At 39.0% G+C, this 22,591-nt stretch overlaps 1 protein-coding gene across 2 annotated transcripts in view; it reads right to left on the bottom strand.

Annotated features, from left to right (window-relative positions):
• Positions 1 to 1,570: 1,570 nt before the first annotated feature.
• Positions 1,571 to 22,591, bottom strand: part of LOC141777743 (contactin-associated protein-like 4) — a 149,309-nt gene continuing 128,288 nt past the window's right edge. The window contains exons 20-24 of one of the 2 annotated variants that reach the window (XM_074652264.1): positions 21,641 to 21,774; positions 16,095 to 16,182; positions 11,250 to 11,468; positions 4,332 to 4,403; positions 1,571 to 3,489 (exon numbers count right to left, since the gene is read on the bottom strand). In XM_074652264.1, coding sequence (XP_074508365.1) covers positions 3,293 to 3,489; positions 4,332 to 4,403; positions 11,250 to 11,468; positions 16,095 to 16,182; positions 21,641 to 21,774 — 710 coding nt within the window. In that variant the 3' untranslated portion in view covers positions 1,571 to 3,292. The remainder of the gene's footprint in view (positions 3,490 to 4,331; positions 4,404 to 11,249; positions 11,469 to 16,094; positions 16,183 to 21,640; positions 21,775 to 22,591) is intronic. The other variant, XM_074652265.1, reaches the window with a different exon arrangement.

Here is a 22,591-nt window from a genome sequence, read left to right as displayed (position 1 = left end):
TGCTGCTGCAGCTGCTGCTATCAGTCCTTTCTTTCTACAGGAGTTTGCCTTTTAAAGGCCATTTCTTTTCATTATAAATATTATTTAGATTTATTTTAGACAGAGAAAGGTTAAGAAACGTGTGGTAAATAATAGTAATTATCCACAATTAAAACTCCGTACTATATTCATTCATGGAGCTCTTCAAGTCACTGCATGTTCTACAACACTGTCTGGCACATATTTCAGAATAAAAGCCTTCTGTTAACAAATGAAGGAATTCTGTCTACAGAAAAAAATGCTTGAGGGCTTTTATTTTGAAATGAAAGCAGGAAGTGTTGATTTAAAAATAAGTCTTTACTTTTTTTTCATCATCGTAACACATTCTACAGATAGACATCGAAAACTGTAGTAATCTTGCTGGTATGATGTCAATAAACAGTCAATAGATCACCTTCATTGTCCATGACACATTCTACAGATGTCTAGACATGTAAACTGTAGTAATGTAGCTGATATGATGTTAATATACAGTCAATAGATCACTTTCACTCAATAGATCACTTTCACTGTCTGTTGCTGCTGTGAAACGCACGAGGCACGCGTCAAAAATAGGCTCCCTCTATTCTCTAGAAGAGACGCAGCTGAGACGCGTGTCTCACGCGGGCAGTGTGGCTGCTCTAACCTGTTCACACGGACGCCGGAATAAAAAACCACAGGTAATGCAGCCGCCACGCGCTCCTGACGTTCCCTGTGTGTCAGGGCTGTTAGAGAGCTGGATTGGACTGGACTGGACCACTGGATTGGACTTTTTATAGGGTTTTAACCTTGCTGCTAACAGCACTTTTACTCCTTTTAGCCTTTAAATTAATCATTCATTTAGTAGCATCCATGTTATTTAAATTGTAATAAATCTGGTTTTAATTTGACTTTAGACTTCTGTCTGGTTTTTAACTCTGCTCCCTTGATTTTAGAAGAACCTGAGTCTTTCAGAGTCTTAGGCTCTAAGTTATTTCCTAGGTGGCGTTGTCGGCTTCTAGTAAAATCCACTATATAGTTAAATTTAACTGGTATCTAAAGGTGAGGCCTTGCCATTGGCTGTTGGGCCCGGGCCACACATTCATCAATCTGAAGGTTGGCGGCTCGATCCCAGGCTCCTCCAGTCACATGTCGAAGTGTCCTTGAGCAAGACCCCAAATTGCTCCAGAAGGCTGTGCAATCGGTGTGTGAATGAGTTTTTAGATTAGATCAGATTAGATCCACCTTGCATGGCAGCCTCTGCCATCAGAGTATGAATGTGTGTGTGTGAATGGGTGAATGTTGACATGTAGTGTAAAGCGCTTTGGGTGGTCAGAAGACTAGAAAAGCGCTATATAATTGAGATCCCATACAACTTAACTGCACTCTCAATTACGTTTCGAGGGAAACATATTTTTTCCCCCGGATTACGGTTGCAGTTTTAAACACGTAATTAATGTCCTAAATTGAAACAGACAAAACCCAACAAATAGGTTTAGTAAAAAAAAAACCTGGTTTGGCTTAAAATCACTACGTTTGTTGTGTTGTTAAACTACAGACATAAATTAAAATAAGTGAATGTTGACATGGCACACAGACAGTGGTCTCCTGGGTTGAAGTATGGTGTTTTTTTTTTTACCTCAACTCTATGTGGACTGTCAAAAACAAACGGAATCCGTGGCAAAATACGCTTCCCTCAAAACGTAGTTCAAAATGCAGTTTTGTTGTATAGGAACGTCATTTTTAGGAGACGTCTGTTCAGCAATAGCCTTTAGATGTATTTACATTTACATATAGTAGTGTCATTGTAAGTGGCAGAGTCTGCCGTTCCCACCCTAGATTCAAATTGTCTATGCTATCCTACAACGTGAGTTTGTTTGGCTGCACTGTAAACAGATACCCCATTTGCTCTGTTGTATTTCTGACCTGCTCGACGGGGAAATAGCCCCAAACCATGGGTGTTGCCAAATGAACAGAACTGAAATCGTCAACATGCAATAACTGATATCATCACCTTTTTAAGTTGTAACTGCCAACTTGTTAGCAAACAGTTGCTTATTTACACATCCAGCAGTTACGAAGCAACATTATCATTCATTTGGAGACGTGTTTGTGTCCACATGCATGTCAAGTCAACTCACTCTCTTTTTGCTCTGTTTTTGGTCTCTACCAACTCCTGAGGGAAATATCTGTCTCTTTAGCTGCTAAATGCTCAACTAGGCTCACCAGCTTACTGTTTCTGTTTGCTGTTTGGTGCTGAGCAGGTAGTGTGCTGTGAGTTATTAGAACTTTTTTGCTAAAAACAGCTGCCTGCTGCTACGAGAGTGAGCCAAAACTGTAAAGTTGCAGCCCAGACAGCTGAACAATGAGCTGAAACTCACTATAAAACTCTGTAAAGATGAGTGGAGCTGCAGATTCGGGTGATAATTCTCTGTAGGTTCATCACTATGAGGGACTCCTTTCACATTGTCACACCGTTTCACATTGTCATTTGATACATTATTCTAAAAAATACTGATTATATCCAGTTTAAGGATTATAACTTTAAAGCCCAGTAGATCCATGACTAAGCTTGTACATTTGGAATCACTTTTGTAACACGGTGAGAAAAAATCTTCCTCACTGAAGTACATTTACTTTAATATTTACTGAAGTTATTTTTCCACCAAAGATCTTACAAAGCTTAAACCTTCAAAGAGAGGGATTAAAAGTTGCAAGTAAGTGGGAGGGATGGTTGAAAGAAAAACATTGCTGGAAGGTTGACATCGTAAAATATCCCTTGAGGGTTAGTGGGTGACCTTGTAAAAAGTGGGCGAGATCATATGATCGCAACCAAACGTCATGATGACTGAACTTCCAGGGGATATAAAACAACATCCTGCCAATCTCTCTTTAAGGAAAACCCAACCACAAAAGGGCCTAGCTTCACATTTTCCATACCCATACACCATGAAAATACGGATACCTCCATTATTTCCAACATTTCAATATGACAAAGTGACATTAGCCAAGAAATTGTTACAAAGACATTAATTCAACATTTACATTTTTTGAATACTTACAATTGAAACAAGAATATCAACACCTCATAAGTCCAACACTGTTGCCTGTTTGTATCAGTATATTCACAATTTACAGTAGAGCAACAGAAAGACAAAACTGTGTCAATTGTTCTTTTTTGCCTGCCGACATGCTTTTGAGCCACATCTGCCTGCAAAGTCTCCGACTGGCTCTGAGTGCAGCGTAAAGTCCTGGGGCGTGTAAGGACTCCCCTGTCTGTTTATCAGACCTCCAGTTAAATGAAATACTCCTTAGGGTTTTCAGTGGAGACGTTCTGGGAGTCAGTCTGGTTGTTGAAAGGGAAATCTTGGCTGTCCTCCTGTTTGACCCCCTTCACTTCCTGGTTTCGATACGTCTCTTTCCTCCGGTAGAGGAATCTGGCAGTTATCGCTAGGCCGCTCACTATCACAAAGATCACCACTGCTATGACACCTGCAAGGTAGAGGAAATTTCAAGATCTAATAGGCTGAAATATCAGATAATCGTTTCAAATTTCAATACACATGAATGTTTCAAACTACTCTGAAGTCGGAGCAAAATTCTGCCCATTTTTCTCCAATTATACTACCATTTAATTTCCTAATGTTTCGATTATCTTGCTAATCTAACTTTCAAGTACATCAGACACCAGTTTAAATCTTTTGAATCTATCGGGCTCTTCTGCTCTGTTGAGCACATTTGGGAATATGAGAGAAGCTTTCATTTAATTGGAATTCCAAAATATCACTGAAATCAATTTAATACTACATTACATTATAAAGAGACCATGCTTCTTTTTTTTTAAAGATAACAGCAACAAAGTTTTCCCATCAGCAAGTAATTCCTGCATGGGTTTAATTAGGTGAGCTGCCCTTTGCGCACCGAGACAGAGTCAGGCCAGTTTAATGCACAGTTTTAAATGACTTTTCTCTGGATCTCACCTTTTCTATCTACACGATTATAGATTGAACCTTTTCAGTCCTCACTTTGAATCAATCTGTGCTGGCAGAGCAACAAAGTTTTAAATTAGTTTTAAATGGGCTCTTGCCTGGCACACCACTTTACTCTTTCTCAGAGCTCAACATCTGTCCACAACGTTGTTCACCCCAGTAAAAGGTGATGTGTAACCTTTAATCTTTGTCACTTTGTTGAAAAATGCACCAAACAAATAAATTAAATATGAATATTTGATTGATGAAAATCAAAAAAATATGATTGTCAGAAGCGTACCAAAAACTAAAGATTCTGGTGCTCTTGTTCCAGTTACAGTGAAATACAGTGAAAAGGTTCAGTACCTCCAATCAGAGCCGAGTCAGTCCTGATGGCATTGACTAAAGGTTGACCTGAACCCACTGAACCAGACTGGTCTACAGCAGAGAAAGAAGACAGAGGGGGGGAAAAGATATTAAAAACTCCAAATGAAAAACCAAAGGGCACCAAGAAACAGGAGGCGTCGAAGAGTAAGAAAAAAATAACATGAAGGAGAGTGAGGAGACAAGAAAACAAGATTTGCAATTAGAGGAAAAAGATGAGGGAATCATAGAAAATGTAAGGATAAATGACACAAAATAAGCGGATCAGAAAGAGAGAGACAGAAGAAATATGCAGAGACAAGATCAGAACAACATCATTCAGAGTAGATGGGGAATACTACATCAGCGCTCCAAATGGCTCTAATAAAGCATCACAAACTGGATGAGAACGAGCCCAAAGGAGAGAAATCCCAAAGGAAACTCGCCTCTGTGGTCCAAATTAATTAAAGCATTGATCACACTGTCATTAGTCTCCAAAAAAACAAGGAGGATACTGTGTGAGATTAATGAGCCTTTTTATTAGCTGGAAAAGCAGCTTTCATGCAATTTCGACACGCAGAAATGGAAAGACAACAGGAGACGTGTGCTGCTATATATAGGTTACACCCCAGAGCAGATACACAGAAACAGTTGGAATATAACGTGTTCACCAACTTCTAATGTTATGCTATCAGTAATAATTAAAGGGACTGTTTGTAAGAATCAGAAATGTCTTGTTAACAGCGACACCTGTGGCCGTTAAGTCAATGAAAGTCAGCGTCCTGTTGCTTGGGCTTGTGCTCGCTCTACATAGACCTGGTGAGATGAACGAGCATCGCTCAAAACAGTGAGGCGACAAACGTCAGCTAAAACCACAATATCGCTCTATATTTCAGCTGCTTGGCAGTAATGTTAGCTGACCAGACGAAGGTCTCTCCATGAATCAATGCTGATCCTAGTGTTGGCTTTTCCTGCTTCAGCCTCCCGACCGCGGCCGGAGGGAACAGGGGAGACACCGGAGTTTTGGTCGGAGACAATAACGTTTCTTGCTGCGGAGCCCCACACTGTTAAGAATTTCCCATTAAAATAACAGTAAAGAACTGGCAGCAGGATTGCCTTTATGTTACTGTAAAATTAACATTATTATACTGTCGCTGAAATTTACAGCTTTGTACTGTTAATGAAAAATACAGTTTGAACTGGTTTTCTTTTATTAATTTAACAGTATTTTACAGTTAATTTACTGTTAAAAGATACATTATATAGCTGTTTTTCACCTTTCTTTTACATTATCTTACTGATTTGTTTTAATGCACTATTTAGGTTGTATTTTTTACAAAACATTTTAATAAACATTATTTTGTGCCTAGATGAATAGACTTAGCAGGTTACAGACATAGAAATAGTCACACTAAATACAATTAAAGGCACTTGTTAGGAAAAAGGCTATAATAGACTTGTTGACACTTTTCCCAAAATGTCTGTCTGCCATGGCTACAAGCTCAGAATGCAAACCATAACATGTGAGTGAAGAACAATAAAGCTAATTCACTGATTTTACAATCATGTACAATGTACAAGCAATGTACAGATCAGAACCCAGAATTAAAAAAAATACTGCATGAAACTGTTACTGATGATACTTTAGACAGTTGATCAGCAGTAAAGTGATGTTTTTAAGAATGTATTAGAGTTCAGTTAAAAAACGGCCTATGAGCGTAATTTAACAGGATTTCTTTTGTATTAACAGTAAAGCACTGTTTTTAGCAATAACAGGTTAATACTGTTGAATTCCTGCTGTAAATTAACAGTAATTGTTTACAGTGCACCACTTCACAAGACACGGGAAACCTCTGTTGGTCTGGAGGAGCAGCAGCATTTATTTCTGCACAAACGTCCACTGTACATTCACTAGATATTCTCAGAGCTAAACTAACTCTCCTGCAGTGTGGAGTGTGCGTGCATGCACGTAAGAGTGGAGCAAAAGACTGAGAACAAGCGCGGTGTGTGAGTGAAGGCAAGCAGGCAGAGGAGCTTAGGAGCAGAGACTCCGACCCTGGAGACCAAAGCTACGGTCTCCCCCCGCGTCCTCCGACCGCGGCCAACACTGTTTAACAGACGGGCTTCACTGAATTCAACCAAGAGGTTTTGGTGCTTCCGTGTAGTTTGTGTTGGAGTCTGAGTCTGAACAGCGTAGCCACACGTGAGCGCGCATGAGACACTGACCCGCAATGATTTATACGTGTAAGAAGTTACAAACAGCCCCTTTAAGTAGTGTTATCAAAAATGTCTTTGTCGTATTATAAGTGTTGTAGAGCCATTAACTACAGTGGATTTTAAGATATATTCATTCTTTCAGTTATTGTGGTTTCAATTACAACATAAAAGCTGTGTTCATAGATGCACAAGGTGTTAGCAGAGGAAAATACCGTAACCGGTCTGAATGAGCTGAGCAGTATAGCTTGTCATGCTACATAATAAAAGCTTCAGGCCTGACGAGTTTGCCAAAAATACTTTAATGACTCCCAATCTGGCAGCATTGTTCAGCCATCACTGTGGCTTCTTCTTAGTACTTAAAGGATTTGTTGTCAACAAATCCTCTGAAAAGACCAAAACGAGCAATATTAGCCCGTCTCTCAATACTTTCTGACTTCCCTAGCCTGTCTGTGGCACTCTGGTCCAAGCCCATTGCTTCATACTGAAGAAGTAAATCTTTAAGATTGCTCAAATAAATTTATAAATAGTTTAATTTTTTTTTGTTTTTATAAAAAGCTGATTCATTTTCAAAAACACCTGGGCCCTCAGTAGGGGAATTTTTTGGGACTATTTTTCAGCAGCACATTATTAAACATTTGGTGCTCTAGTTCGTATTTTTGGCAGCAGGATGTCGTGTGTGGGTTTGACTCAAATATACATTGGTAAAGAAGGCACACGTCACTCAGCGCAAAAGTGTATTTTTAACAGATTTTAGACAACTATGAAGCGCTGTGGCACAGAGGAATACGATCTATCAGGCTTACAGTGTGATGCCCTCAGACTTTTTGTAGACCGGACTGAGTTGTTTTCTGTGTTTTGGGTTTTCTGTACTGTGTTTTTCCTCCTGTGTTCCTGTACTGGCTTTCCCTCCTTTGCCCACCTACACACCTGCTCTGAATCAGTCTCTTTATTTCTTCCCAACCAATCAGCTCCTTTCTTGTTCCCAGTGTTTTTGTCCTGCAAATCAGCTCCCTACCCATTCCTTCCCCAGGCCTAATCACCTCATTCCCCTCATCTGAGCTTCTCCGCCCACCTCTCCACCGGCACTTGTTTCTCTCGTCAGATCAGTTTGTATTTAAATCCAGAGGCCTGTACTACGAAGCAGGATTTGGGGTTAGCGAGGTAACTTCAGGGTTTTCCGGTGGTTCACTTCTTACCGGGGTAGATCTCCATGGTAACTGATGCTGAACAGCTAACCTGCTCCGGAGCAGGTTTTGTTCCAGATAAGAGATCAACTCATATAAAAGCACCGCCTATTGACCAATCAGAGCTCAGTGCGGTGATCGTATGATAATATTACACAAATATGAAGAAATTTAAGCCATAATCCAGATTAAAAACAACACAGTTTAAACTGACAATTGCAGGAAGGACACAGCTGGATTTATACTTTGGGTGTTTACCGCTTTGAATTATGTTTTTTTTATATTTATACTTTTACTTTATACACGCCACTTCACTTGTTAAAGGACATAATGGAGTATAATACTCTCAACCTTTACACTTTTAAAAGCTATTTATATCTCAACGACTATATCTGACTTTTGAGTGTTTCATTAAATTAATTAAAGTCTGTTAATTTACGTATTCACACATCGGGAGTTTTTTCTTTTACCAGCTGGTCTTCCTGCATTTAGTAGCTTCAACTGTGTTAATTTTAGCCTGGATTATGTGTTTAACTTCTTCATATTTGTCTAATGTAGTTCGCTCTTCCTTTGTAAAATGTGCCGCTCTGCCTGTCTGTCTGCAAGTCTGTGGACTTGTCCATGTCTGTGATTGGTCAGATGCTGCAAACACCTCCCCGTTCATGTGAACGCGCTCACAGCCAGACAGAGAAACCCTGGGTTGATTTACTGAGTTGATAACCACTGTCGTAGGACCGCTTAGCGGGATCTCGTTTGTTAGGGTTAGTGAAGCCAGATAAGGAGAAGATACCCTGGGTATGTTGAACTAGCTTCGTAGTACAGGCCTCTGGTTTTCAGATCAATCTTTGTTGGATCCTTGATTTGTTGTGAGATGTTCAGTTTTGCCTTGCCTGTATTGGAGATTGAATTACATTGTTTTCATCAAGTTCCTGTTGTCTATGATCTCCTGCTTTTGGGTCCACCTGCTCCACTCTCCCTGACATAAAGGCAATACTTGTTAATAGGATCAATACATTATTGATTTTGGTTTATTCATGAATTGTGATGCCAACAAGAAAATAATAAAACATCACCAGATGTATCCGTTAACTGTGTTGTATAGAGCCTGTCATCCAGTTTCTAAGCTTCTACATACAGTCTTCTATCTTTAACTGTTTAAGTGACTTAAAATGTGATTTGTAGTGCTGTCAAAGTTAATGCGATAATAATGCAGTTTTAAAGCTAGAGTAAAGATACTGGCATCATGTGAAAATAGAAAACTTAACTATTGGTACCAACCATGTCATACTAGCTTGTTGCAAAGGAGGCTAAATAAAGCTCCAAACTTGAGCTAAATTTTGGCGAGGAAAAACTGGCATGGCCATTTTCAAAGGGGTCCCTTGACCTCTGACCTCAATATATGTGAATGTAAATGGGTTCTATGTGTACCCACGAGTCTCCCCTTTACAGACATGCCCACTTTATGATAATCACATGCAGTTAGGGGCAAGTCGTAGTCAAGTCAGCACACTGACACACTGACAGCTGTTGTTGCCTGTTGGGCTGCAGTTTGCCATCTTATGATTTGAGCATATTGTTTAATGCTAAATGCAGTACCTGTGAGGGTTTCTGACAATATTTGTCATTATTTTGTGTTTTTAATTGATTTCCAATAATAAATATATACATACATTTGCATAAAGCATCATATTTGTCCACTCCCATGTTGATAAGAGTATTAAATACTTGACAAAACTCCCTTTAAGGTACATTTTGAACAGAAAAATTAAAATGTGGGATTATTTTGCGATTAATCACAACTAACTATGGACAATCGTGCGATTAATTGCAATTATATATTTTAATCGATTGACAGCCCTAGTGATTTGTCTTTATAATTGTCATTTACCTTGTTTTGTAACTTCTACTGACTAAATTTGGAGGACGACAGCTAGAAGGGGTTTCTACACTACAAATAGACAGTCAGAACACCACTGTTGTAGTCAAGACCACCTAAACCAAGACTGAGACAAGACCAAGACTTTGAGGGGTTGAGACCAAGTCAAGACCTAGGCAGGATGGGACCGAGGAAAGACCAATACCCGACCAGACCAGTGCGAGTCCCAGACTTACAATGAAATGTGGAACATGCAAACCATAGGCACTCCTCACATTGATCTAAAAGATCCACATTCCCAAAGATTCTTCCTCATTCACCTCTTTTATTATTTATATACACTGTACACTTTATCAAGGAATTTCTCATGGTACACACATATGTGTACCATGAGAAATGTCTTGATAAATACTCAAAATAATCATAAAGGCATTGCGAAGGTGAATGTTATGTGGGGATTTCCCATTGTTTCGATCACAGTAATGATATTAACAAATAGATCAGACAATAAAAAATTTAGTTATATTCCTACAGGTCTTTAAATAAAATCCTGAGTCCTCTTTGAGACCGAGAAAAGACGGAATAAAAATGCGGCCGATTCTGAGACAAGACGTAGACTTTCAAAAAGTAGTCTTTAAACCAGCCTCGAGACCAAGACTGATCTCGGGTACTACAACAATGCAAAACATATAAATGGACCTCTCGTTTGATACATCATGTGACATGGTCATGTGTAGATATTAACCCGTAAACTGCAAAATCTGATCTGAGATCTGCAAAAACTCTCACGAGACTCGTTACCTGACCACCTATCCCTGGGGTAAGCAACCTTTATTATCAAAGAGCCATTTTAGGCAAAAAAAAAATAAAAATCTGTCTGGAGCCACAAATCTTAAACAGTTTATAAAGCTTACACACAGCTTATAGTCTAAGTATTTAGTATATATAGTAAGTCTAATGCAGTGAGGGCCAAAGTGCAAATGTACTACAGAGTATTAGGACCACATTGAGGGAAAAAAAATCAGAGATTTCCAGAATAAAGTCATAACTTTACGAGAAAAAAAAGAAAATACGATGACTTTATTCTCATAATATTACGACTTTTTTTTCTCGTAAACCTATGATTTTATTATCATAATATAATTACTTTATTCTCAAAATCTCCGATTTTTTTTTTTTCCTCATACTTTTTTTTCCTAATACTCCGTCGTACCACAGACCTACAACAATGATAAATAAAAATGAAAATATAAACAAAAAACAGTTATTCATTTAAATTTTTAAAAATCCACAGGGAGCCACTGGAGAGGAGCTAAAGAGCCGCATGTGGCTCCGGAGCCGCAGGTTGCTGACCCCTGGCCAATCCTAACCATAACTATTCAAGATCAATGCCTAACCTTGACCATCTCGCGAGAGTTTCCCCAACTTGTGGGTTCCCTTCTAGACACTACCATGTGACATTTGCTCTTTGCTCTTTGCTCTTTGCTCTTTGCTCTTTGCTCTTTGCTCTTTGCTCTTTGCACTTTGCTCTGCAAACTGCAAACAGAAACCCTACCTAGTATCCTCACCATCACATTTGAAAATCCACGTAATTGGTATAAAATTGGATATGGAATCATCCTAAAACAACTCCTACCCTCCTACCTGACAGGTGGTGTGTGTTCTCTGCTGCGTAGGGATCGGCTGAAGCCGAGGAGCCGCAGTTGGACTGGACTAAAGGTCCGGTGATAATGACGGGGCTGGTGTCCGGGTGGAGCAGGGCAGCTTTCAGAGGGCTGATGGAGTTAAAGTGGACCACCGAGAGACAACCGGTAAAACCGAGAGACGCCAACCTGGACAGGTCTGGATCTAAATCATCGGATCCTGTAGAAAGAAATGAACAAGAGAGAGAGTTGAATTTGTAATATTGTTGTAAACTGCATGGAACAGCCACAAATTACAGACTGTAAAAAGTACCATGAACTTTTTTCTGCTTTCCTTTTTCATGAAGTTTATCTGAGCATAGTGCAAACATTAAACCAGTTGGTGATCAATAACTCTACTTGTAATTTATTTGATCATTGACTGAATAACAACTTCTTAATGTAATTTAATACATGTTGTTTTTCCTGTTTGAAAGAAGACATTGCCACTGCATTTCCAAAGTAACCGATTAAATGCTTTCCCACGTACAGTCCTGACATGCACTGGAAATATAGGCTCTTTTCCATTCACACTGAGAGTAAATAGAACCGACCTATACTGAGATGAAAGAGGCATATTTACATAGTTTTTGTCAGCTATAAGTTCAATACTTATAGGCCATTCATCAGAGTACAATACATGTTGGTTTTTCGAATAAAGCACATTTTTTCCTGAATAGAGTTTGGATTTCTTCCTAGTAGGTGTTATTGTGTTGTGAAATGGCATCACATCAGCGGATGTGACAGTTTCTAACTGATAACCCCTCCTCTGCCTCATCTTAACTCAGTACATACCCAAGGCCATGACATCCACTAACAGGTTCATTGACTCTGCTGCTGATTCTCTTGTTATCCCTCACTGTGGGAACGTTGGCGGCGGTACACCGACTTGAACTGATTAAGCACCTGTCGTTTACTCATTATGCTGAGTACAATACTTCCGTTTGTTTACTCCACTGAGTGCAACAACAGGAGGACACAAACTGACATCAAGTCAGGATCCATAATGCTCATCACCATCCAATCAGAGAGAATGCCAAACAACTCACCACCCTCATTACAGCGTGCAGACTGTCAGTGCTTTCTCCTCGAGACAGATGTGAACTCTCACCTCTATCTGTTCATTTGATTGACTTGAATATCTTCATCATTCACCTCCTGCTCCTTCACAGCAGTGTAAACAGCAGCTGTGAACGGCAACATTACCGCTGTAAGCAGCTGCATCAGTGTCTGATCAGATGACTGACTGTGTTTTTTTACCAGGACACATCTGCATGTTGATGAGAGCGGCAGGAAACATTAGTGGAGCCTGTAAGCTCCTCTCGGCAGATACACTCTTCACTCCATCACCTCTCTCCCCTTCTCTGTCGCTCTGTATTCCTTCCGGATCCATTAGTTAGGCTGATGGATGAAGAGGTTGGCAGAAAACGACAGAAAATCCACTTTCCTGCTGCTTTTCTGATCCTGATCTGACTCTGCCTCCTCGGGTTTGACAGAGGGGAGGACCGGTCACATGCTGACTTGACGGGGTTAAAACACACTGAGCTGAGTTACAACATACTGGAGCTTCACATCCAAAAGGACAAAAAGATCTTATATTAGATACTCCATAAGATATGTGGTGTGTCTGCCTCACGTTAGTTTTATTATGACATTCAGTTGTTTTAAACACTGTTAAATTATGGTTTTGACAGATATAAATATCTGAAGGCCCAAATCAAAAAAACATTATGTTTGAAAATTAACCAACCGATGACAATTTTGCATTCATCGAGAGTAAAAAAAAAGGTTTCTGAAACCTCAGGTACAGCCTGAGAGTCAAAGTCTCTGTATTTAATCAAAAGAAAAATGTGCAATATCCATAAACATATTTTCTGATGTCATCACCCTACAAAACATTACAAATCCTCTAACAAGATCCTCTAAAATTTGAATGAAGCAATTCAGTGTATTAAATGAGTTAGTCCTTCTTTAATAAATCATCTTTCTGAAGTGTGTGTCTCCCTTTGTGTGCGGCAAGCGGGAGAACAAACAGTTTTTTGACCGCATTCAAAATGTTGTTTTTGAAAGGCTAAATGCCAACAAATATGGATTGAAGCAGAATATTTTGTTAGATAAAAATATGCTGTGTATTTTGGAAATGATTAGATCCATCTTTTTTCAATACATTTTGACTTTTGGACTTTAAAATGCTCTGGAGTTATTGGAAATGTTTGGATCACACGACTCAAAAATAAACTAAGTAGCCTGGAATGTAATTCTACAAATAGTATGATACTAATAATTAGGGCTGTCAATCAATTTAAATATTTAATCCTGATTAATCGCATGATCGTCCATAGTTAATCGCCAATTAATCGCATTTTAATTTGAATCGCAATTTTGATCTGTTCAAAATGTACTTTAATGGGTAGATCCGTCAAGTATTTAATACTCTTATCAACATGGGGCTGGACAAATATGCTGCTTTATGCAAATGTATGTATATAACAACACAAAACAATGACAGATATTGTCCAGAAACCCTCTCAGGTACTGCATTTAGCATAACAAATATGCTCAAATCATAACATGGCAAGCTGTAGCCCAACAGGCAACAACAGCTGTCAGTGTGTCAGTGTGCTGACTTGACTATGACTTGCCCCAAACTGCATGTGATTATCATAAAGTGGGCATGTCTATAAAGGGGAGACTCGTGGGTACCCATAGAACCCATTTACATTCACATATCTGGAAGTCAGAGGTCAAAGGACCCCTTTGAAAATGGCCATGCCAGTTTTTCCTCGTCAAAATTTAGTGTAAATTTGGAGCGTTATTTAGTCGTCTTTGCGCCGAGTTAGTATGACATGGTTGGTGCAAATGGATTCATCAGGTTTTTTAGTTTAGGACCCCAGGTGGGGAACCACTGATAACTAGACAACCGCTGCGATGCTGAGCACCCACACAAGAAATATGTAAATAAAGAAACTGGATCACGTCCATGAAAATTGAAAAGAATGACCAGTTATGTCATTTTTCAAACGAGGTTCAACCTTAGCACAATGTACTGCTGGAATGTATCCGTCTGAAAATACATAATAATCTAGTACTACATAACATCAACAAACCTCTGCATGTTTTCTTTAACTGCACTCAGTTACAAGAATCTAGTAAAGAGCTACTTGAATACAAATCTACTAAATGCCAGATATTTAACTTTACCGAGACATCATTTTCTTAGTTGGTATTACTTGATAGTGCTGATGAAAGCCATTTTAAATAGCTGACGTTAGCTGATGTTTTACTACTATACAGCTAGTGGGTTTGCTTTTAAATTGACAGCGCAGTTGTTGTGTATGCGACTTATCAGAGAGCTGTGACTGCAGCCTCTCAGCTCCCTCTTGTTAATAAAAGCTTACAGTATATCTCAGTCCGTCTCTGATGGAGCCAATTACTGTCTCACCCCGACTCTGTTACAGGTCCCTGTCCAGGACTACACAGCTAAAAGCGGGGCACTAAAACAACCCAGGGTGGCGACACTTTGCAATAAAACATTTATTAAATGGAACTCCTGTTCACTTCTGTAACGGAAATGAGGAGTGTGTGATATGTGAAAGCAGACAGAGCTTAACGGCTTCCTGGATTAGTGCTGGACAATAAATCTAATGTATTGAATAACTGCCCTGTCTTCTAAAAATCCCATTCCCATACAACAAAACAAACATGCCTAACCTTAACTATTCAAGGACAATGCCTAACCTTAGCCATTCAAGGACAATACCTAACCTTAACCATTCAAGGTCAATGCCTAACCTTAACTATTCAAGGACAATGCCTAACCTTAGCCATTCAAGGACAATGCCTAACCTTAACTATTCAAGGACAATGCCTAACCTTAGCCATTCAAGGTCAATGCCTAACCTTAACTATTCAAGGACAATGCCTAACCTTAGCCATTCAAGGACAATGCCTAACCTTAACCATTCAAGGTCAATGCCTAACCTTAACTATTCAAGGACAATGCCTAACCTTAGCCATTCAAGGACAATGCCTAACCTTAACTATTCAAGGACAATGCCTAACCTTAGCCATTCAAGGACAATGCTTAACCTTAACTATTCAAGGACAATGCCTAACCTTAACCATTCAAGGTCAATGCCTAACCTTAACTATTCAAGGACAATGCTTAACCTTAACTATTCAAGGTCAATGCCTAACCTTAACCATTCAATGTCAATGCCTAACCTTAACTATTCCAGGTCAATGCCTAACTGATGCACTGATGTTCTGAAGAAAAAATAATATAATAGAATAAATTATTGACAATTTCTAGTTTTAGGTCATATCATTCCCTGTCCTGGATAGCTAAAAAATTAACTCCTTGTTGCACGTTTTACCATATTTATAGTTAACTTCCCAGGTTCTCTGCAGTCTTTACTTTCCAGTCTCTTCTTATCTCTTTCTAATGGTAAAACTGTTGGGGAAGTCTGAAGTCATGTATTTATCAGAAAGCTGGTCAGACAGGAGAAAATAAACTGAATTATTTGAGGGTAACACAAGAATTTATACATTGCAGTATGTGGCTAAATCCAACTTCACTATCTGCTGTAGTAGTTTTCTGTTTACATCTTGACTCAGCACTACACTCAGTACAATAAAGTGATTCATATTTTCATTTTAGTACGAACAGGTTTGGCTATGTCTATTCCTCCAGATTTTCATAAGAAAGCACATGCTGAATGTCGAGTGAGGCCAAACATCTCAGAGCTGTCTGAGTGCTCTCTAACTGAAAAGGCCACGTCTCTGCTTTTACTGCCTCCTCACTTACCGTGCACTCTGCCCAACACCAACGACTTGATGGCGTTGAATTCTCCGTCAGATGTCAGGTTGAAGTCTTCTCTGGGGTTTTGGTCGATCTGAAACAACCGACACATTTCTCTTATTAACTGTGGGGAAACTTTTCTGTTGCCTCACTCGACTAATTACATAAAAAGACTAACTTTTTGACTTTTGTGCCATTATTTTCTCTGTGTAGAAGTCAAACTGTGGATATCTGAATTTGGAAGTCCGTTCGTTTTATAGTTGAAATTTTAGAACAGCTTTCCCTTTATGTTTCATCTCACCAGCTCAGTGGGAGAAATGAGCGACAGAGTCCACGCTTTCATGGAAAAACATTCAGTGATCCAAAGTGAAATCCTGTTCTACAGAGTCTGACCATGTGGCTGTGGAGAGCAAAGCTAGTCAGAGCCAAAACTGAAGTTTCAAACTAAGCTTCAGCCATTTGACACCATTTGACGCTTGAAGAGCATTTGACTTTGTGAGTAGGAGTTTTAAATACTGATTATTTCAATTAGGTGTCACTGTTACATGCGGCATGTGTCTTTTGGCACACTGTTTGTGGGCGTGTTTTTGTTGTCCCTTCCCCCCTCTCTCTCTCTCTCTCTCTCTCTCGGTCTGGCCCAATTTCAAACCCCCCCTACACCCTCTCCCTACCCACTTCCACTCCGTTTGTGCGTGGCGTGGAGGGTCCGCCATATTAAGTGCCAATCCAAACCAACTCACGGGGAGTGGAAGTGGGTTATAAAACACTCCAACAGCGAACCTGCAAAGATGCCGACTCGCCGTTTTGTGTTCGTCATGGAACACGATCCAATGTAGGTTCTGTGCGACTACCGGTACAAACATTTGTAACACTTGTAAACTGCTCAAACTGATAGATATTTAATTTATTCTACTTTATTGTCATACAGACGTCAGCAACATAAAGTAAGTAGATTATATTTAGGATCAAATACTGTATATCCTTATCCAGTCTAGAAAACAGTAGACATGTTCATTAGATTTTATATAAATTATATATATTTATAAGTTTTTACCCCTATCAGGAGCTATAGCCCCATCATTTATTATATCTTCAACTGTGCAATACTGATTTAACAGTACAATCATTTAGTGCATTCATTCAGCTGTGCAATAATCTCGTCTACACTGGCATTACCACTGCATGTATTTATACAGAACATTTAAACTAATATTCTTATTTTACACTATTCTTGCATTTTTATAAATGCAGGCATTTATATTATTTGCATATATCTTATTTTTCAGCAGTATTATTTGACATTATTTGTCGTTTATATATATATTTCTTATTTATATTTGCTTATGATTTCTCTATTTTTATATAATTATACATATATTCTGAAACAGGAGCAAAACGTAACTCAATTTCCCCCCCGGGTATCAATAAAGTATTTCTGATTCTGATATTTATTTCCTTGCAGGAGAGAGGGAAGTTCGTCCAAAGTGGCTGCTGTATTTCTACCCTCCACCTTCTCCACCTTAAAGAAGGAGCTTCATTGAGCTGTGAGTGTGACTACAATGGAGTTCACTCCGCCACGGAGTGGGAGGGTGGAGGGGCCAGATTGGAATTGGGCCTCTCTTTCTGGTGGCCTTATTTCTGTAGGAGTGGAGCACCTGAAAGTGATCATCAGGGAGAAGGAGGAGGAATGTGTAAATAGTCACACACAGGCCGGCCAGGTGGGAGCACAGCTGTGAGACTTCTGCCTCTCTTGTTTTCCTTGAATGTTTTGTCCCCAGCATGGATGAGAGTGTTTTTGCTACTTTAGTTTGGGCTGGAGATTACCGGTAGTTCAGTTATCGTGTTTTGTTTAGTCTTAATTTCGCTCTAAATTTAGGGGGATGAGTTGGGTGCGATGGCCCACTGCGAGGCCGGCTCCGTGACCCTATTCTTTTATTCTTTTTGGCCGGGATCTCCAACCCATTTAGTTTTTTTTACAATAAAATCAGTTGTTTTCTCCAAGTAACCGGTTCTTGGCTTCCTTTCGGTCTCCATTAAAGTCTTCGTCTGATTTTGAGAGGCCATAACAGTCACATTAAAATGGTTGGTTGAAAGTGGGTTGAATGTTGTTAGAACCAAATTCAGAGTTTCCCTTTTAAATATAGATCTCTACTATTCCAAAATCAAACCTGACACATACTGTACACCTATAAATGAAAGGGGTAAACAACTCCACCATCACCCTGAAGAAAGCTCACCAAAGAATATTCTTTTTAAGACAGCTTAGGACATTTGGTGTGTTAAAGGTCGCAACGTTACAGTTCTACAGAGCGGTAATAGAAAGTGTGCACATCTTCTCAATAACTGTATGGTATGATAATTCTACAGCCCAAGAGAAACAAACTGATGGACAGAGTCGTGTGCACAGCTTCAAAAATGATTGGCTTTGTACTCCCCACCATGTCTGAGCTATCCCACATCCGCGTGCAGCGGAAAGAAATGCAAATCTTAAGGGACTCCTCACACCCTGCAAACCTTCTATTCAGTCTTCTATCTTTGGGTAAAAGACTACGCAGTATTAAGACTAAAATCTCTCGCTTCCACGATAGCACTTATCCCGAAGCAATCCTCATCCTAAATGCTTCCCCGGCTGTATAAACAAGCACAAGGACTTTAAAGCTGCAGTGGGTAGAAATGGAGCAAATATATATATTATAAAACGGTCACTATATCCTGATGAGACAGGTAATCTGAACAAAATAATGTGCCTCTGTGTCCACCGGTGCTCCTAACGGTATCTGCAAGATTTCACAGACCGGAGGAGAACAACCAGTCAGAGTTGATCTGGAGTCTGCCGTCCAGCTGCTGTCTATTAGAGCCGGCTGTCAATCACTCGCAAACTCTGAGCAAATGGACAAACTAGGCAGCGCTGATCAAATACGAATCAATATTCTGTTAGGTTACTGCCATCTGGTTGCATTTTTGTATTTATTGTATTGTTACTGTATTGCTATTGTGGCAGTATGTTTTGTGATTATATGTTTTGTTGTTGAGCGCACTAAAACAAATTCCTAATCAACAGCGGTTGATGTGGCTATAAATTATTGAAATTTTGAATCTTGTTTGCAAGTAAACCTTTTTTTAAATTGTTCATGTTACAGATAGATAATAGTATTGTGCTCATAAGTAAATAAAGTGGTTACAGTACTGTTCTGCTGATATTAAAAGTTCCAGGTAAAGTTTTCTTTGCTTTAAATTCGGATTTATTTTAGTTTATTTCAGTTTCCACATATTATAACCTGGAGTGTTTCTCCTCTGGTGTCTGAACAGACTGGGACTAACTGGAGCATGCTGTGAGATCAACAGGAAACCCTTGGAGGAAATCAGTGGACACTGGCCTCTCTGATAACAGTACGAAAACAGAGCACACAGTGTATCGGTAGCCCCGAGTGATTTATGCTTCAGTGAGTCATTTTTCAACCGGACATTCTACTCAGGGGAGAGGATGTGATACTGTCCACTTGTGAGAGCAGTGTGGAGGCTGTAGGCTGCTGGCCATCAGGACACAGCACACTGAAACTCTTGTCGAGGTTCACCTGATGTTGCCGGAGTATGTTACTAATGATATAATGATTCAAAGGGATGGAAACTGGCAAGATGAGATGCACCTCATATTTCACTGCTGGAGCCTCAGAACGCAGTGAATCAGGAGGCTGCACCCACAAGACGACGTCGCCTTGTATTTCATCTCAGGGTGTTGATAATTATACAGACATCCAGGCTCCTGGTTAGATGGAGTTATCCTCATATATCATGCGAGGCTGTTGTTAACAAGATAAGACGTTCAGTAGATCCAGATATGATTAAGACGCTTCATATTTCATCTGAAGCTCTTCTATTGTTTGTCCCTGCTGCCCTGCCGTAGCTCTGCTGTCACCACTGGGGCTTTATTATGTCAAAAGAACAATGTGATTTAAGTTTAACCGGCTAGAACAGGGGTCAGCAACCTGCGGCTCTGGAGCCACATGCGGCTCTTTAGCTCCTCTCCAGTGGCTCCCTGTGGATTTTTAAAAATGGAAATGAATAACTGTTTTTTGTTTACATTTTTATCTTCATTTATCATTGTTGTAGGTCTACGGTACGACGGTACGACGGTACGACGGTACGACGGTACGACGGTACGACGGTACGACGGCGTATTAGGGCCACATTGAGGGAAAAAAATAAATCTGAGATTTTGAGAATAAAGTCGTAATATTACGAGAACAAAGTCATGACTTTATGAGAAAAAAGTCACAACATTACGAGAAAAAAGTCTTTATAGTACGAAGATAAAGTCATAACTTTACGAGAAAGAAAGTTGTAATATTACAAGAATAAAAGTCATAATATTACGAGACAAAAGTCATAAGATTACAAGAAAAGAACGTTGTAATATTACGAGAATAAAGTCACAACTTCACGAGAAAAAAAGTCGTAATAGTTCGAGGATAAAGTCATAACTTTACGAGAAAGAAAGTTGTAATATTACAAGAATAAAAGTCATATTACGAGAAAAAAGTCAAAACATTACGAGAAAAAAGCCGTAATAGTACGAGGATAAAGTCATAACTTTACGAGAAAAAAGGTTGTAATATTACGAGAATAAAGTCATAACTTTATGCGAAAAAAAAGTCGTACTATTACGAGAAAAAAGTCGTAATATGAGAATAAAGTCATAACTTTACGAAAAAAAAGTAGTAATATTATGAGAATAAATTCATAACTTTACGAGAAAAAAGTCGTAATATTATGAGAATAAAGTCATAAAATTACGAGAATTTTTTTTTTGTAATATTATGAGAATAAAGTCATAACTTTCCGAGAAAAAAGTCGTAATATAACACGAATAACGTCATAAGATTACGTGAAAAAAAAGAAAATAACACATAAAATTACTCATTTATAATATTATAACTTTATTCTCATAATACTATGACTTTTTTGTCTCGTAAACCTATGACTTTATTCTTGTAATATTACGACTTTTTTCTCAAAATCTCAGATTTTTTTTTTTTTCTCAATGTGGCCCTAATAATCCGTCGTACCGTCGTACCATAGACCTACAACAATGATAAATAAAAATGAAAATGTAAACAAAAAACAGTTATTCATTTCCATTTTCACTGGAGAGGGGCTAAAGAGCCGCATGTGGCTCCGGAGCCGCAGGTTGCTGAAACCCTGCCTCACGTAGAGACCAATCAACATTTTTCATTATCAAAATAATGCTGATCATATTGCTCATTGTCTCCATGAGGTGGTTAAAGTGTCACTGTCACAGCTTGTATTGTGAAAGTAGACGAACCTTCAACCTGAACAAATATAGCTCTGCTCTGTTTGAGACTGCAAAAAGCGAAAAAAAAGCCCAATTGATGGCTCAAATTCAGTTTTGCCCCCAGACAATTTATCACCTATATGCTTCCTTATGTTTCAGGCCAATCTCTCAACATATGGTGTTGTGTATTTGTTCAACTCTCTGTACCAACAGGTACACGGTGTAAATAATAAGTGTGTGATTGTGTGTGTATTGTTACCTGCACAGACGCAGAGTCTGCCCGTCTCCTGATGGTAACGGTGTGTAGCTGTCCGTCGGCCAGGCTTTTCACTCTGCTCCTCAACACTTCAGCATCTCTGCTGCTGTCCAGCTTGTATCTCACCTCCAGCTTATCTTCATACACACAAACACACACAGAGTTTTCCAATTCACACTTTTTCTCTTGATGAAAACATCCAGGTCTTTTTCTCTAATCTTTATCTTTTTTAAGGATGTATTTTTCTCTTCCGACGATGAATCTGAATGATGAGTATCGGAGTCAATAAAGCTTTCCATATTAAGAGGATTAGAAGTTAATTCCCTATCAATAACACAACTCCAAATTTAATTAATTTTCCTAATATTCAGAGGATTAAATGCAGATTTAATGAAAGCCCTGTTACGTCTTTGGGCTTTTAAGATTAATAAGGAGGATAAGAAATTACATGTTGTCCTTAATAATTACATTTTTAATACTTTTTCAAGTGTAGTAATTAATCCCATAAAGGACATATCACGATTGTGACTCACTGTTCTTTTTATTACAAAGGTGTGTTTACCGAGAAGGAATAATTGTTTGGTGCATGAGCTTCCTGAAAACAGACCTTAAAGCTGAAGTAGGCGAGATTGGAGCAAATATGATTAAAAAAAGTTATTTTAATAAAACGGTTGCTATATCCTGACAGTAGTACATGAAACAGGTAATCTGTAAAAAAATCATGTTCCTCTGTGTCCGGTGCTCCTAACGGCATCTGCAAGATCTCACAGACTGGAGGAAAACAAGCAGTAAGAGCTGATCTGAGGTCTGGTGTCCATCTGCTGTCTAAGAGAGCTGTCAATCACTCAAAAACTCCAACAAACGATCAAACTAGGCAGCGTTGATCAAATAGGCTGAGGACACTAGCTGCTGAACCATAATTTGCACTTTATGATGATGATCCACTTATTTATT

Source organism: Sebastes fasciatus, chromosome 11, assembly GCF_043250625.1.
Source record: "Sebastes fasciatus isolate fSebFas1 chromosome 11, fSebFas1.pri, whole genome shotgun sequence".
Classification (NCBI taxonomy): Eukaryota; Metazoa; Chordata; class Actinopteri; order Perciformes; family Sebastidae; genus Sebastes; species Sebastes fasciatus.
The sequence above is the reverse complement of the archived record's forward strand: the minus strand, read 5'-3'. Positions and strand labels throughout refer to the sequence as shown.